Source organism: Hemiscyllium ocellatum, chromosome 33 (genome assembly GCF_020745735.1).
Source record: "Hemiscyllium ocellatum isolate sHemOce1 chromosome 33, sHemOce1.pat.X.cur, whole genome shotgun sequence".
NCBI classification, from domain to species: Eukaryota; Metazoa; Chordata; class Chondrichthyes; order Orectolobiformes; family Hemiscylliidae; genus Hemiscyllium; species Hemiscyllium ocellatum.
In genome coordinates, this window is record NC_083433.1 from 7058731 (window position 1) to 7075778 (window position 17048).

General features: G+C 44.3%; 1 protein-coding gene across 5 annotated transcripts in view; it reads right to left on the reverse strand.

Moving 5' to 3' along the window:
• Window positions 1-17048, reverse strand: part of ppfia3 (PTPRF interacting protein alpha 3) — a 136117-nt gene that overhangs the window by 79024 nt on the left and 40045 nt on the right. For all 5 annotated transcript variants that reach the window (XM_060849616.1, XM_060849617.1, XM_060849615.1 and 2 more), the window contains one exon: window positions 1768-1869. In XM_060849616.1, the coding sequence (XP_060705599.1) occupies window positions 1768-1869 (102 nt within the window). The remainder of the gene's footprint in view (window positions 1-1767; window positions 1870-17048) is intronic.

The following is a 17048-nucleotide window of genomic DNA, read 5'->3' on the forward strand; positions in this document are numbered from 1 at the left end:
ACTCAGCTATGCATTCATAATGGGATCTGCTGTGATAAAAGCCCTTTGGACATGTTAACAATGAATCAAACTAAAACTGCAGGAATAAATGGCTAATGGCTTTTTCCTTGCTACACCAGATGGCCTGTCAATAAAAGCATGAAGCCTTTATACCTGAAAATCGCAGCTTCTCACTGTAACTGAAAACAGCAACATCTTCTCCTGCCATTTTTAAATGTCCAGGGATTTAAATAATTTCTGATTATGACACTTAAACATAACTTGTGTGCCACTTAAGTGTATTTATTCTCCCTCATAAAATTGTACATCTGCTCTGTGGGTTAAGGTCCTTAGAACAGCAAAGTGGGGATTGTCTGAACTTGGCATTAATTTCAAATGACCTTGCTGAGTTTGATTTCTAGCCATACTCTGGTGCTTCCCTTGCCACTAAAAATGGCATCTGGTAGCTCTGGGATGGGTACTGACAGATTTAGGCCCCTCTTGCCATACTAAAAGCCTCCAAATTAGAACTTACTCCAAAAATAAAAGTGTCCATGTTCTGTTTTAATCGCATTCCAGGTTCTGCTAGTAGTATAGTGATGATTGTTGTATATGCACAGCGTTTTGAATGAATTTACCCTCATGCTATGTGTTGTGTGTAGTGTAGTAATGTATGTACTGTATATACAATGCTGTGACTCTGCCTCGCAGTTAGTCTGCAAGCTGCACGTACAGAAATCAGTTTGTTGTAATGTTTATTTCATAATTTATAATATATTTTACTGCTTTAAATACATGAACCCATGGAGTTAATCAATTCCTTATGAGTAATTGATCATTAGACCATCATTACGACGGCAATCAGTGAATTAATAATCCAATCCAGGCTCACACCTAGGGGACTATGTTCATGCCTGGGAGTCCATGTCCATCAATGTTCTCAATACCTATTGCCCAATGGGCACCTCAGGCAATACAGTTCTTTACCTCTCCCTCCAACTTCATTTCGATTTAGTCAATTCCTGCTCTCCCTATCCCCACCCTTTACCCTTGATATTGTGCATTAATCTTAATGGGCTAAACTTGTAAATATCTTCGAGTAAAAAGTGAGGTCTGCAGATGCTGGAGATCAGAGCTGAAAATGTGTTGCTGGTTAAAGCACAGCAGGTCAGGCAGCATCCAAGGAACAGGAAATTCGACATTTCAGGCCACAGCCCTTCCGAAACGTCGAATTTCCTGTTCCTTGGATGCTGCCTAACCTGCTGTGCTTTAACCAGCGACACATTTTCAGCTCTAAACTTGTAAATACTCAATTAAACACCTGCGTGTTTTTATGAGTAGTGGTTACTCATTTCAAAAAAATTTAAACACTCTCGGGACATTGGTTCAAATCCCACCACTGCAGTTGATGGAATTGAAATCCAATTAATAAAATCTGGAATTAAAAGTTCTTTTCAGGATGAGAGTCCATGGCAGCTATCAGTCATTTTCATGAAAACTCATCAGATTCACCAATGTCCTTTAGGGAAGCAAACTTCCTGTCCTTACCCGGTCCGGCCGACATGTGACTCAGGGATCCATTTTTATTGGCTTACCACAATTCACTTCTTCAAACAATTCCCATTTTGCTCCTTCATGGTTCTCATGAGGTAGAAAGGCATGAAAGGGTGGAAGCACTGAGGAACGCTTGGGATGAAAGGCTGGAAGGGCTAGGACACAGGGGAAGGGGTGATAAACAGTAGACCCTTGAGCTCATAGTATTGCTAGCTCCCTGCAGCTTCTACTCACTCGTGTGTTGTTCCTCTCCGCTTTCAACTCTGCGATCTCTTCCTCCCGCTCCAGCAACTGCTCCCGGCACAGGTTCAGCTCTTTTGTCAGTACAGCAAATTCCTGCATGAAAGTAAGGAGATTACTTTGAAAACAAGATGCCGCACAGTTTGGGTGGCATTGTGTTACAGTTCACTCAGGGAGTCAAGAGTTGCTGTGGCCAGATGCTCTTTTTTAATTTTTATGTTGCCAAATTTGGAGCTATGGGATGTAGGCTCCAATGGTCTCTCCATCCCATCACCAACTGGGAATCTCTCCTGGTCTTACCACTGCCTTGGTGGATGTTGGGAGGATCCACAAGTCAATGATCAATCTGCTTGGCTTCTTTCTCAACATCCCTCCCTCCATTAAGTTCTGGATTGAGACTCGATCATGGAGCATCTGGGTCAGAGACACAAACACTAGCCACTGTGCCGTAAGAGAAATACAGGTTACAATTCTCACTGGTGAAAAGTTAGAGAAAATGAGTGTCATTATTAGAATGCCAGCTCATGATGTGAGGGGGAGAAAGTTGGAGAGAACTTAAGGAATGACAGCATGCACAGCACAAAAGGTGGTCATTCAGTGCATTGTGCCTTTGCTGGCATTTTGTTTTGAGTCATCCCACAGTCTCCACCTTTCCCCATATGCCCCTTCACGCACTTATCCAATTCCCTTTTGACAAGTGCCCTGCTTTCACTGCCCTTTGCAAGTGGTATATTCCAGATCATTTCTTTCAAATAAAATCTCATCTGGTTGTTTGCCAGTTGCCTCCTGTGCTCTTGTCGTTGACTCTCCTTCAACTGGAAACAGTTTCTCACCATTTACTTGGTCAAAAACTCCTTTTGCTTTGAACATCTCAACGAATTCTCTCCTTAATGTTCTCTATGCTGAAGAGGACAAACCCAGTATCTATAGTCTCTCTTGTTATGCAAGGAGTGAGGTGCATATATATATTACTAACATTTATTTTTGAGTTTAGAGTTTTGAATTTGAACAAGGGGCATATGGATTTTCAGTGTTGCTGAATGGGTTTAGTGATTAACTTGTATGTAGTTCTGTAGTCATGGCGATGTATTTAAAAAAGGATGCGAGTAATGGGTTTTCATTTACTCTGGGAGAATTTTATAAGCAAAGTGAGCAGCTATGCATCAGGCTCCAGTTTGGAAAGGTCATATGATGATACTTTTTCTCTTTTTGATTCATAAAAATACACACAAAGGAAAACCAAGTTATCTTAGTTTCAGTTCACACAGTTCTGCAGAGTTCTTAGCTGGAACTGGATTTAGAATGTAGCTGCTCCTGAAAAAGGATGTAGTCATTTAGAATAGTTTAAAATAGATAACCCTAATGTCAGGAGTTTAGTTTAAAAGTTCCAAGCCAGAAGTCTTTTGTTAAAACCCGGGGGGGGGGGGGGGTTGGCCGACAGAAGCTGAAAAAACATTGAGGCTTGGTTATTTGACAAATCAGAGAAGAGGTTACTAATTCTCATGACCAGGAATTGAAGCTACAGCTTACTCAAACCTACGTGAGACAGAGCGTGGCACTGGAAAGACACAGCAGGTCAGGCAGCATCCGAGGAGCAGGAGAATCGACGTTTTGGGCATAAGCCCTTCATCGTGAATGAGGCTTGTGGGTCAGAGGAGCTGAGAGATTAATGGGATGGAGGGTGGGGTTTTGGGGTGGGGGGGGTAAGGTAGCTGAGAATGTGATAGGTAGATGACGGTGGGGGAGAAGGTGTTAGGTCAGACAGGAGGGTGGAGCAGATAGATGGGAAAGGCAATGGACAGATCAAGAAGGTGGTGCCGAGTTGGAGGCCTGGGACTGGGATAATGTGGGGGGAAGAGAAATGAGGAAACTGGTGAAATCCACTTTAATCCCTTGTGGTTGCAGGGTCCCAAGGCAGAATATGAGGCTTTCTTCCTCCAGGCGTTGGGTGGTAAGGGTTTGGCGATGCAGGCAGCCCAAGACCTGCATGTCCTTGGCAGAGTGGGAGGGGGAGTTGAACTGTTCAGCCACAAGGTGGTGGGGTTGGCTGGTGCGGGTGTCCCAGAGGTGTTCTCAGAACCAATCCGCAAGTTGGCGTCCTGTCTCTCTGACGTAGAGGAGACCACATCGGGTGCAACAGATACAATAGATGACAGAGACACAGAGGTAAGGCACAGCACTGAGATTCCAAGCAAGATTTCTGAGTGTGTGTGTGGGACGGGGGCCTGTTTTTTGTTCTGCATTTGATTACATATTTAGGAGTCTAAATCAAGGTACAGCTATGATGTTTCTTCTTTCCAAGTCAGAACAAGACATGTTCTGTATTGAACTAAACACAAAGCATGATTCTGAGCTTTCGAAGTCTGAATGTTATTATAGTCCTAAATGGCTTCTCAGACTGCAGCAATGTTTAGTCATGGGCTCCTGGGGCTGAGGCTCAGTCTCCAACCGCAAAATGTAGTCCATATCCCGTCAGTGTAGAAAACAAGAGTGCCCACAAGGGAGCTGAAGCATTGGTTCAAGTCGAGAATACAAAGGACACACACACGCACACACACAGACTAAAACAGGAATTATAGAAGGCTATTCAGCCTCTCGGGCGCAAATCTGCCATTTTCTAACATTACAACTAAATTTTTATATCTTGAAGACAACAGGATGACATTGTTAATATACCAGTCAAGAACAGGAGTAGACCATTCAGATGTTCAAGCCTGCTCCACCATTCAATGTGATCATGGTTGATCCAAGATGGATGAATGGACCAAGGAGTGGCAGACCAAGTTGAACGTGAGGTGCTGCATTTTGGTAGGGCAAATCAGGGCAGGACTTCTACTCTTAACAGTAAGGTCCTGGGGAGACCTGCTGAACAAAGGAGGCCTTGGGGTACAGATTCATAGTTCCTTGGCAGTGGAGTCCCAGGTAGACAGGTCAGTGAAGGCAGCATTTGGTATGCTTGCCTTTACTGGTCAAAGCGTTTAGTAGAGAAGCTGGAGGGTGATGTTGTAGATGTTAGGTTAGGCCACTTTTGGAATACCGGTGGCAGGATTTGAACTGGCGCACAGAAACCCCAATGGATTTCTATTCCATTGCCTGAACCGCTCGGCCATGACTACATGCCCTCTCCTATAATGCAGCAGTTGCATTCTTCACTCAATAGAAAATTACTTAATAGAAATAATGGGGCCTATGGGAAAAGTGGGGCTAGGGGCAGACCATCAAAAGACTCACAAATCACTCAAAACTCACCCAAAAGGCTAACACAAAGTACAGCACAGCCTCAATGAAGGTTTAAACCATATTTATTAATGAAACAAAGTAAATTCAACACATTACATTGAAAAAAATATTGCTAATGCATGGACAGAGGGTCGTCATCATCACCACCTTCAGGTTCAGTTGCGGTTCCAGAAATGGATGGCTGTGGTTGATCGTCTCCTGATTGTTTCTGGGAGGTTTGTTTCAATTGTATGATAGGCAGGTACAAGAATAAATTAGAAAGGCAAATGGTATGTGTAAGAGTAATGCAGTCCTGCAGGAGTTATACGGGACATGTATAATTCCTGTATAAGAATATTCTTGGCTCAGAGGGAGAGCAATGAACATTCATTCATTTAACGTTGGAGATGAAGCTGCTCAGAGTATAGGCCTGGAGCTCTCACATGCTTGGATGGCAGCTGACATCGGCACAAATGCAGAATGGTGTGGAGATTTCTGCGCTGACATTGGCACATGCACAGAACAAAGCCTGCGAAATAATCACCGCTGGAATCGCAAAAATACTATTCCTTAATTCTTCAGTGATTTTATAGCCAAATCTTGCTGCCAAAATACGCTTTAAATGAGAACTACCTGCAATACATTCAATTCTAATCTCCCAGCTTTGGGAAAGAAGCTGTGAAACTCGGAAAGGGCTGAGAAAAGACTTCCAAGGTTGCTGCCAAGATTTGAGCCATAGGGAGAGGCTTAATAGGCTGGAGTTGTTTTCCCTGGAGTGTTGCAGGGCAAGGAGGCACCTTTTGAGAAGTTTAGAAAATCCTGAGGAGCATGGATATGGTGAAGAGTGAAGGTCTTTTCCCCAGGGTAGATGAGTCAAAAACTAGAGGACACAGGTTTAAGGTGATAGGGGAAAGATACAAAAGGGACCTTGGGGCAACTTTTTCATGAAGAGAGTGGTGCGTGTATGGAATGAACTGCCCAAGGAAGTGGTGGAGCCTGGTATACTTACAACATTTAAAAGGCTTAAGATGGTGAGAAACTGTTTCCAGTTGAAAGAGAGTCAAAGACTAGACCATGGTCAGCATGGACAAGTTGGACCGAAGTGTCTGTTTGCCTGATGTATATCTCTATGACTCTACCTCAATGCTATATTCTTGTTTTCTCCCCATATCCTTGATGACTTTAAAATCTAAAGAACAAAGAAAATTACAGCACAGGAACATGCCCTTCAGCCTCCAAGCCTGCACTGATCCAGATCCTCTATCTAAACCTGCCATCTATTTTCTAAGGATCTGTAACTCTCTGCTCCCTGCCCATTCATGTACCTGTCTAGATACATCTTAAATGACACTATTGTGCCCGCCGCTACTACCTCTGCTGACAATATGTTCCAGGCACCCTCTGCATAAAGAATTCCCACACATATCTCCCTTAAACTTTTCCCTTCTCACCAGGAATTCATAATCCCTAGTAACTGAGAACCCCCACTCTGGGAAAAAGCATCTTGCTATCCACCCTGTCTATACGTCTCATGATTTTGTGGTCCTCAATCAGGTCCTCCCTCAGACTCTGTCATTCTAATGAATGTAATCCAAATATACTCAGTCTCTCTTCAAAGCTAGCGCCCTCCATACCAGGTAACATCCTGGTGAACCTCCTCTGCAACCTCTCCAAAGCATCCACATCCTTTTGGTAATGTGGCGACCAGAACTGTACACAGTATTCCAAATGTGGCTGAACCTATACATTGTAACATGACCTGCCAACTCTTGTACTCAGTTAGCCATTTGATGAAGGAAAGCATGCCTTATGCCTTCTTGACTACTCTATCAACCGGTGTTGCCACCTTCAGGGCACAATGGACCTGAACACCCAGATCTCTCGTACATCAAATTTCCCCAGAGCTTTTCCATTTACCGTTTAGTTCGCTCTTGAATTGGATCTTCCGAAATACGTTACTTTGCATTTCCCAGATTGAACTCCACCTGCCATTTCTCTGCCCACTCTCCAATCTATCTATATTCTGCTGCATTCTCTGACAGTCCCATTCACTGTCTGCTCCAATCTTGGTGTCATCTGCAAACTTGCTAATTAGGCCACTTATACCTTCCTCCAGATCATTTATATATGTCACAAACAACAGTGGCCTCAACACGGATCCCTGTGGAACACCACTGGTCACAGTTCTCCATTGAGAAACTTCCTTTAACTCTCTGTCTTTTGCTGCCCAGCCAGTTCTCTGTCCATCTAGCTGGTACACCCTGGACCCCATGCGACTTCACTTTCTCCATTAGCCTACCACGGGGAACCTTATCAAAACGCCTTACTGAAGTATATCTATTTCTTTCTTGAATATATTCAGTGACTTGGCCTCCATGGTCTTTGGTGGTAGCAAATTCCACAGGTCATTACCCTTTGAGTGAAAATGTTTGTCCTCCTCTTCGGTGCAAAATGGCCAACCCCTTATCCCGAGGCAATGATTCATTAGCTCTGGACTCTCAACAGCACCTTTTCGAAACATCATTAAGCTTTGGGTGTTGTAATGAGACCATGTCCTCTCTTCTAAATTCCAAAAACATGTGCTCATTCTATTCAAACCCTCTTCACAGGAGAACCTTCCCACCAGAAATTAACCTAAATTGGAGAGACAGTGGCATTACTATAGTGTCACTGGATTAGTAATCTAGAGAAACAAGCTCCAAGGACATTGCATTTGGTGTAATTTTGACTTTAAAAGGAGTATTGAATTAAAAGACAGATTGAGTTGTAGTGACCACAACTACAGTCAGCGATTGTCGTAAATCAAACCCATCTGGCTCACTGATGCCAGTCTGATCTACACATAACTTCACACCCACAGGGATAGTGGCTCTTCACTGCCCTTTGAAATGGCACTAGGAATACACTCAGTTCAAGGGGCAGTCAATCAACAACTCGGAGTTAAAGTTGAAGGATTCTGGCTTACCTAGCTGAATAATTTCCCAGCAAATGTCAGAGGCTTTAAAACCTGCTCTGACACCAAGCAACTAAAACTCTGACATTTGTAACCTGTTGCCCCTGTGACAACTGCCTAGCCATCACTATACCCCCATGCTGCTCTCCCACCCCGCCCAACACTCTCCACATTCCTAAAGACCTGCCTGAACCCCATATTGCCCAGACATCTGGCTGCCACCATTTCTCCCACCTGAATCCTCTCACCAGCAGTATCCCAATACAATCCAGATTCTAACCCTTACCCATTTGATACTGCATCCCCGCACCCACCTGCCACCCTGTTCAGCACCCACATGTTCCCCAGACCCTGCACCTGCCTGATCACCCTGTACAAAAATGTTTCTCATTTGGCAGTATTGCCAACACCAGCCCCCCCACCACCAACTGCCAGATTCCTCCCGCCAAACCCCATGATGCCCACTCTGTTACTCTCTCTCTCTCTCTCTCTCTCTCTCAGCTCACATCTCTGCATGTCACACACCAGCTGCTGCTTGTGTGGGAGACTTCCCACACAGTGACACCAGTTACTATTCAGGGCCTTCATCCAACGAGATCTGGAAGAAGTGTGAGAAGGCTTCAAATTAATAGAGTATCAAGAAGCTCCCTTCCTCCTAGGCTCTGTTATCCCCCCCAGTGATGTCCCCCGGCAAAGTGGACAATTCATAAATTGAACAGACCACTCACTGGTTATTGTTAAATTGCTCCTGGAGGGGCGGAAGTGAAGCTGAGAAGTGAGTAGGGAGACAGAGGTGTGCAAAGTTTATGTAGAGGGCTGCAAATCTTTGGAATTCTCCACCTCAAAACATGGTGAAGATTCTGTTGTTGGATATATTGAAGAGTTGGGACAGGCACATTGCTTTATCCTTCGGGGAGGGAGGAACAGAGGGAATGGGACAGGCAAGCCCAAGATCACCCATGGCCGTATTATAGGGAAGCATAGGCTTGACAGACCAATGGCCAACAGCCACTCCTCTATCTTATGTTTCTTGCAAATTGGGAGGAAAAATGAGGAGGGTGGAAAGAGAGGAACAAGGGAGAGCAACTGTACATTGTCAAAATAGAAATTGACACGAAAGCAAAAAATAAACCCAAATTAGGGTGAAATTAACAGCGATGCCCCTACAATTCAAATTGTTATACTGGAATCACCACACTGACAATTGGACTTAAAAAGGACTTCATCAGTTTCCTCATTCCCCCCCCCACCTTACTCCAGTTCCAAACTTCCAGCTCAACACCATCCTCATGGCTGACCCACTTGTCAATCTTTCTTCCCACCTATCAGCTCCACCCTCCTCTCCAACCTATCACCTTTCCCCCACCTCCATCCACCTCTTGCACTCTCAGCTACCTCCTCCCCAGCCCCAGCCCCTCCCATTTATCTCTCCACCCCCGAGGCTCCCAGCCTAATTTCTGATGAAGGGCTTTTGCCCGAAACGTCGATTTTCCTGTTCCTCGGATGCTGCCTGACCTACTGTGCTTTTCCAGCACCACTCTAATCTTGATTAAAAAGGACAGAATTCTAGTGAAACTGTTGGGATTACGGATTTGCATCTATCAACAAGAGTTCCTTTTCCAGCAGGAGTTGGAAATAGTTCTTAGGGCTAAAGAGATCAGAAAAGGTATGGGGAGAAAGCAGGAACAAGGTACCGCATTGGATGATCAGCCATGATCACACAACGACAGGGTAGGTTCGAAGGGCTGAATGGCCTTCTCCTGTTTCAACTGTCCCCATGTTTCTTTCACAAGAAGACACCATCTGGCAAATGAACTTGTCACTGCTCAGCAATAACTTGCTCAACAACACCCAGTTTGGTTCTGCCAGGGTCACTCAATGCCTGATCTTATTACAGACTTGGCTCAAACATGGACAGAAGAGCTGAATTCCAGAGATGAGGTGTGATTGACAGCTACTGACATCAAGCTTGTATTTGATTGAGTGTGGCACCAAAGAGCCCTAGCAAAACTGGAATCAATGCGTATCAGAGGGCAAATTCTCTGCTGGTTGGAGTCATACCTACACAGAGGAAGATGGTTGCGATTATTGGGAGGTAAGTCATCTCAATTCAAGGATATGTCTGCAGGAGTTTCTCAGTGTAGTGCCCAGGTCCAACCATCTTCAACTGCTTGATTAATGACCGATCCTCCATCATAAGGTCAGATGTGGGGATGTTCACTGATGATTCTACAATGTTCAGCACTATTTATGACTCCTCAGATACTGAAACAGTCACAGTCCAAATGCAGTAAGATCTGGACAATATGCAGGCTTGGGCTAACAAGTGGCAAGTAACATTTGTGCCACACAAATGCCAGATCATGACCATCTCCAATAACAGACAATTTAATTACCACGAGTAAAAAGTGAGGTCTGCAGATGCTGGAGATCAGAGCTGAAAATGTGTTGCTGGAAAAGCGCAGCAGGTTAGGCAGCATCCAAGGAACAGGAAATTCAACGTTTCTTACGTCGAATTTCCTGTTCCTTGGATGCTGCCTAACCTGCTGCGCTTTTCCAGCAACACATTTTCAGCTCTGATCTCCAGCATCTGCAGACCTCACTTTTTACTCGAAGATTTTAACCTACTGCTTTCCTGATGAAGGGCTCTGGCCCGTAACGTTGAATTTCCTGTTCCTTGGATGCTGCCTAACCTGCTGCGCTTTTCCAGCAACACATTTTCAGCAATTTAATTACCACCCCTTGATACTATAAATGTCATGGAGGCTTACCATTGATCAGGAACTCAATTGGACTCATCACAAATACAGTGGCTACAACAGCAGTTCAGAGGATACAAATACTGCAACAAGTAACTTACCTTCTAACTCCCCCACCAACCCACCCCCCAAACCTGTCCACGACTTGCCTGGATGAGTGCAGCTCCAACAACACTCAAAAAGGTTGACATCATCAAGAATAAAACCAGCCTGTTTGACTAACACCACATTCACAAATATTGACTCCCTCCACAACCAACCTTAAATACACACTGGTGCTACCGTCTACAAATGCACTGCAGAAACTCACCGAAGATCCTTAGAGAGCACCTTCCAAAGTCACTTCTATCTAGGAGAACAAAGGCAGCAAATACATTGGGATGGGCACATTGTTTTGTCCTTCAGGAAGGGAGGGAGGAAGTAGGGCAGGCAAGTGACGTTGAAAGCCCAAATACATCGGGAACGCCACCATTTCTAAGTACCCCTCCAAGCCACTCACTATCCTGATTGGAAATATAATCACCATTCCTTCAGTCGCTGGGTCAAAATCCTGAAATTCCCTTCCTTAAGGCATTACAGATTCTCCAAACAGCACATGGATGGCAGCAATTCAATAAGACAGCTCACTACCATCTTCCAAAGGGCAAATAGGGATGGGCAATAAATGCTGTTCCAGCTCATGATGCCCATGTCCCATGAGTGAAGTTAAGAAAAATAATTAACTTCATTATTAGTTCTCAAAATTTAGACAGAGACAAAGTGACATTTATATTACTTGTTCCCGAGGCAATGACAGGCTTTTTTCTCAAGGCCAACTGTTGTCCAACTCAAGTGCACCCAAACTACATTTTTTTTAAACACTTATCTCCTCTCCTTGATCCCAAGCCATCAGCCCCTTATACTGGGGCTGTGCCTCCAAAGAGTCTCCAGCCAGGGGATTATGAAAAACACTTTGGATCTATCCTAACTAGCTCTTTCAGAATCTTGTACATTTCAATGAGATCGCCTCTTATTCTTCTGAACTCCAGAGTTTGTTTACCCAATTAACTCAACCACTCTTATCATAGGAACCAACCAAAATGAACCTTGCTGACCTGTCTTCAAGGCAAGTATACTGGCCTCAAATATGAAGACCCAGACTGTGCATTTGGCTCCAGGTGCCTTCCATTCAAAAGTCCTGAACAACTGTAGCTTTTTCATTATTTTATGGGATGTTCATGTCATTGGCAAGGCCCAAACCCACTGTCCTTTAACTAATAGCCTCGGGAACCAATCCCAGAGGGCAATTAAGAATAAACCACATTTCTGTTGGTCTGGAATCACATGTAGGCCAGATCATTAGGTTGGAATCTCACTGTGGCAGGTGCAGCAGATATGAATTTGATGAAATCTGGAATTAAAACCTAAAGAGTGGCTGTGCAACCGCTCAATTATCATAAAACCCCACCACTGTCATTTCTCAGAAGAAAACTTGCTGTCTGGGCTACTTGACCCCAGACCCATGGTCAGTAAGGATAGCAGATTTCCTTCCCTAAAAATGATATTCGTGAATTTGGTGGATTTTTACAATGATTAACATTGTTGTCTTTTGATCAGCTTTTAATTGGTCTCTAATAAACACAAATTTCACCAATGTTGGGATAGGATTCACTCTCCCCCACCCCCTCAGAAGACTAGGTTCTGATGAAGGGTCACTGTACTCGAAACGTTAGCTGTGTTTCTCTCTCCACAGATGCTGTTAGATTGGCAGAGTTTCTCCAGCAATTTTGGTTTTTGTTTCATATTTACCCAGAATATTAACTGGGTTTTATGAATGACAGGTCAAGTGATATTAGCACCATATCACCACCTCCTCTTGTACAACATGGTAAATCAAAGTGCTTGGAGGCCCTCTTGGGGTCAGACTGCAGTCACTCAGTGAGGGTAAGGATAACATTCACAAGGCACAACACCATGCCTCTTGGTATCACAAGCCAAGGATGCTCTGGCTGTTAGTTATGTGGCAGCTTGGGGGGGGGCTGAGGTCAAGATCATGACAAGACGTCTGTAGCACTACAGGATTAGCAACAGAAGCTGCAAAGGTACAATCAGAAACCATTCTTTTCATGTAGTTCACTCCCTCTGGTGTGTGGGGTAGTGAAAGTAAAGGGTCTTCCCTGCTCCAACAGCATCGATGGAAGTTACAAAGAAATAAAAAATAACTAACAGAAACTGCAATCCTTTGTAAAATAAGCAAATTGGCCGGAATCCAAGACAGTGTTACCAATCTGATAGGCCCAAAAATAAAAACCATTTGGCCTTTTAATTAGCGTAATGAATGCAAATAAAACAAGACTGGGGCCCTGGAATATTGCAGTCATTTAGATTGTGAAACAAAAGAACAAAGTGCTGCAGGCTAATCATTACTGGACTGGCATAAGGCCAGTGTACACCATCCTGGACGGACAGAAAGAAACAGAGCACAGTTCCTAAACATACAAGTTATTTTCTACCATGGTAGGACTGTGTCGACAAAAGGAAGCTGGTCATTCCATCGGACCCACGCCATGATCCACTCATTAGCCACAATTTACCTTGCTCTTTTCCCCATAACCTTGAATTTTAGATATTTTTAAATTAATCTGTTTACAGATGCTCCTACCAGATGCCAAGTCCCCCCACTATCGATATCCCCTGGGTCACCATTGACTAGAAACTCAACTGGAGTCACTGTATAAAAATAGGGCTACAACAGCAAGTCAGAGGCTAGGAATATTGTGATGAGTAACTCACCTCCTGACTCCTAAAGCCTGTCCACTCTCTACAAGGCACAAGTCAGGAGTGTAAAAGAACACTCACTACTTGTTTGGATGGGGTCAACTCCAATAACACTCAAAAAGCTTGACACTATCCATGACAAAGCAGCCCGGTTGAATGGCACTGCATCCACATTCACTCCTCCACCAATGTTCAGGAGCAGCAGTGTGTACTATCTACTAGATGTACCATAGAAATTCACCAAATATCCTTTGACAGCACCTTCTAAACCCAGGATCACTTCTATCTAGAAGGACAATGACAGCAAATACATGGGAACACCATCCCTGCAAGTTCCTCTCCAAACCACTCGCTATCCTGACTTGGAAATATATTGCCAGTGTCACAGCCTCAAAATCCTGGAATTCCCTCCCTAACAAGATTGCGGGTCTACCTACACTCCACAGGACTGCAGTGGCAGGAAGGCAGTTTACCACCACTTTCTCAAGGGCAACTAAGGAAGTACAATAAATGCTGGCTCAGCCAGCCACACCCATGTCCCATCAGTGAATAAAAAAGTAAACACTCCTCTCGGGCAGGTCGGTCCTGAATCCAGACCTCCTAGGTAAGAAACACTACCTTGAATTTTATTGTATCTTTTAAGGACTGATCCCATTGCGTTTGGAAAGTTACCATTAAATCTACTGAAGACACCAGCTGAAACCCAATTGGTAGCATCATGCTGTGAAGTCCCAGACCAGGAATGCAGCATAAAACTCCAAGTCTGACGCTCCCAGTGCAGTACAGAAGGAGTGCCACAGTGTCAGAGATGCTGCCTTTTGAAGGAAGCGCTAAACCCAGGCCTGGTGCACAACCCCAGTGTTTAAGAGTTTATGACCACTGTCCTGAAGAGCAAGGATAGTACATTTGCAGTCAATTATCACCCCCAAGTCAACACCACTAAATCAGACGATTGATTGCATTGCTGCTGGTGGGAGCTCGCTGTATGCAAACTGGCTGCCAATGGTTAGCACACTTCGAAATATTTTCATTGCCTGTAAAGCATTTCATGACATCAGGTGTCATGAAAGGTGCTACATAAATGCAAAAAATGCGTTTTCTCCTCCACCACCTTATTCAGGCAGTGCATTCTGAATTATGACGACTTACTGGGTAAAAGCAAGAGTCCCAGGCCCCTTCTTGAATTTTTTGTGTGTTATCAACAATCCACACCCTCAGCAAAACTGCCTCACATCATCACCCCCCCCCCCTTTACTTTCAACTTTGGATACCTCCATTTTCTATGGAAGAGTAGTACTTGTGGCCCATCCCTAATTACCTTGAACACTGCATCCTACTCAGTCATTTCATAGAGAAAGTTAAGAATCACACTTCAATGCGTCTGGAGTCATGTGTAGATAGCAGATTTCCTTTCCTGAAGGGGAATCAGATTTTTCTAATAAAAAAAAATTGAACAATGGTGGTCACGGTCACTGTTAGTTAATACATCTGGAATGGAAAGCTAAAATCAGATTCAAATTCCACAAGCTGTAGTTGAATTTGAACCCGTACCCCCACAGTATTAGCCCTGGTCTCTAGATTACTAGTCCAGTGACATTTTCCAACCCCCATATCTTTCCCCACCCCAACTATGTCCTCTGCAGCAATTATAATGAGGTGAGTCAGGGGTAATTCATGCAATATGAGTTCCCTGATTGTGGCTGTTAATCTGGTCCAATCAAGGAGCCCTGGATGACAGATAAGAACAGGAGAAACAATGGTTTGCCCCCACCTACGCGCTAACTCCAATAATATGACAGGCTGATAAGGTATTCAGGCAGTCTGCCCACAGTTGGAGCCCGTTGAGGGCCTCATCAGGAGTAGCACAGTGACTCAGTGGTTAGCACTGCTGCCTCATATTGCCAGGGACCTGAGTTTGATTCTATGCTTGGGTAACCGTGTGGAATTTGCACATTCTCCCAACGTCTGCATGGTCTTCCGCCAAGTGCTCTGGTTTCCTCCCACAATGCAAGGATGTGGGTGTTAGGTAGACTGGCCATGCTAAATTGTCCGTAGAGTCCAGGGATGTGTAGATTAGTTGGATTAGCTACGATAAATGTGAGGATACAGGAAGAGGGAAGGGGCTGGTTCTGGGTGGGTTGCTCTTCGGAGGGTTGGTGCAGGATGTAGCGATTCTATGATCTGGCCAACTAACGGCCATTCATTAATTAATGACCCCTGATAATACATGGGGTTTGGAAAGGCAGAACAAAGGAGACTGTGCTACCAAGTTGACTACCTAGGGTAAAAGGCAAGAAGGAGCAGAGTATTCCTTTAGTCCATCAGGGGGGCACCCCAAGCTACCTTTGTACCTCCTCAGCCCCAGTTCAACAAAGCCCCAATCCATCTGGCGACAAACCTCCCCATACTTATCCACGTATGGTGTCCATATTCATATCTTCTTGGGACTCCCTGTAATGAGTCCCAGGAATAAATGAACATGCACACCATAGGTGGATAAGCTGACTCCTGGCACTGCTGAGACTACTGCAGACCCAGCATGGATAGGAGATCCCATCTCAGATCTGAAAACCACCGCCTGTGACTTCTAGCTGCAGGGTAGCCCTATTCTTTAAAGTGAAGGCAGAGAGCTGTCTGACCAATGCATTTACTGGGGTGGAGGCAGCAATGAATATACAACACCTTCACTTCCATTCCAGAATATCCACCCCTACACTTCTATATAGACAGCCAGGGATTTCAGATCTTTACTTTTTGTCCCATGTGTAATCTTGACAAAAATCGTCAGAAGTACCAATGCATTCATTTAAGAAATACTTTCCAGTTATTTGCAAACCTATGTCCCAAACCAGCTAAGAAACAAGCTCACATTCTACATATCAGAAGGTATCTGTTGCTGTGTGTAGCTGCGATTGTACAGGGTCTTGGTGTGACCACACCCAGGAGTAGTGTACAGTTTGGGTCTCATTATCAGAGGAAGGATGTTCTAACTATGGAGCAAGTCCAACAAAGGTTTACCTGACTGATTCCTGGGAAGGCAGGACTGACATATGGAGAGCCTGGATCAATTAAGATTATGTTCACTTGAGTTTAGAAGAATGAACATTGGGGGGGACATCTCATATAAAGCTATAAAACTCTAACAGGAATAGACAAGATAGATGAAGGAAGGGCATTCCCAATGACCAGGAAAGGACTGTAACCCCTGGGTCTTGACAAGGATACAGGGTAGCCAATTGGAATGAGAGAAAAAAATGTTCACAGTTGCCAGAGTTGGAGCATTTGAGCGATAGGGAGAGGCTGAATAGGCTGGGGCTATTTTACCTGGCGTTTTGAAGACTGAGGGGTGACCTTATAGAGGTTTATAAAACCGTGAGGGGCATAGATAGGGTAAATAGACAAGGTCTTTTCCCATGGGTGGGGAAGTCCAGAACTATAGGGCATAAGTTTAGGGTGAGAGGGGAAAGATATAAAAGGGACCTTAGGGGCAACATTTTCACACAGAGAATGAGCTGCCAGAGGAAGTGGAGGAGGCTGGTACAATTTTAACCTTTAAAAGACATCTGGGTTGGGTATACAAATAGGAA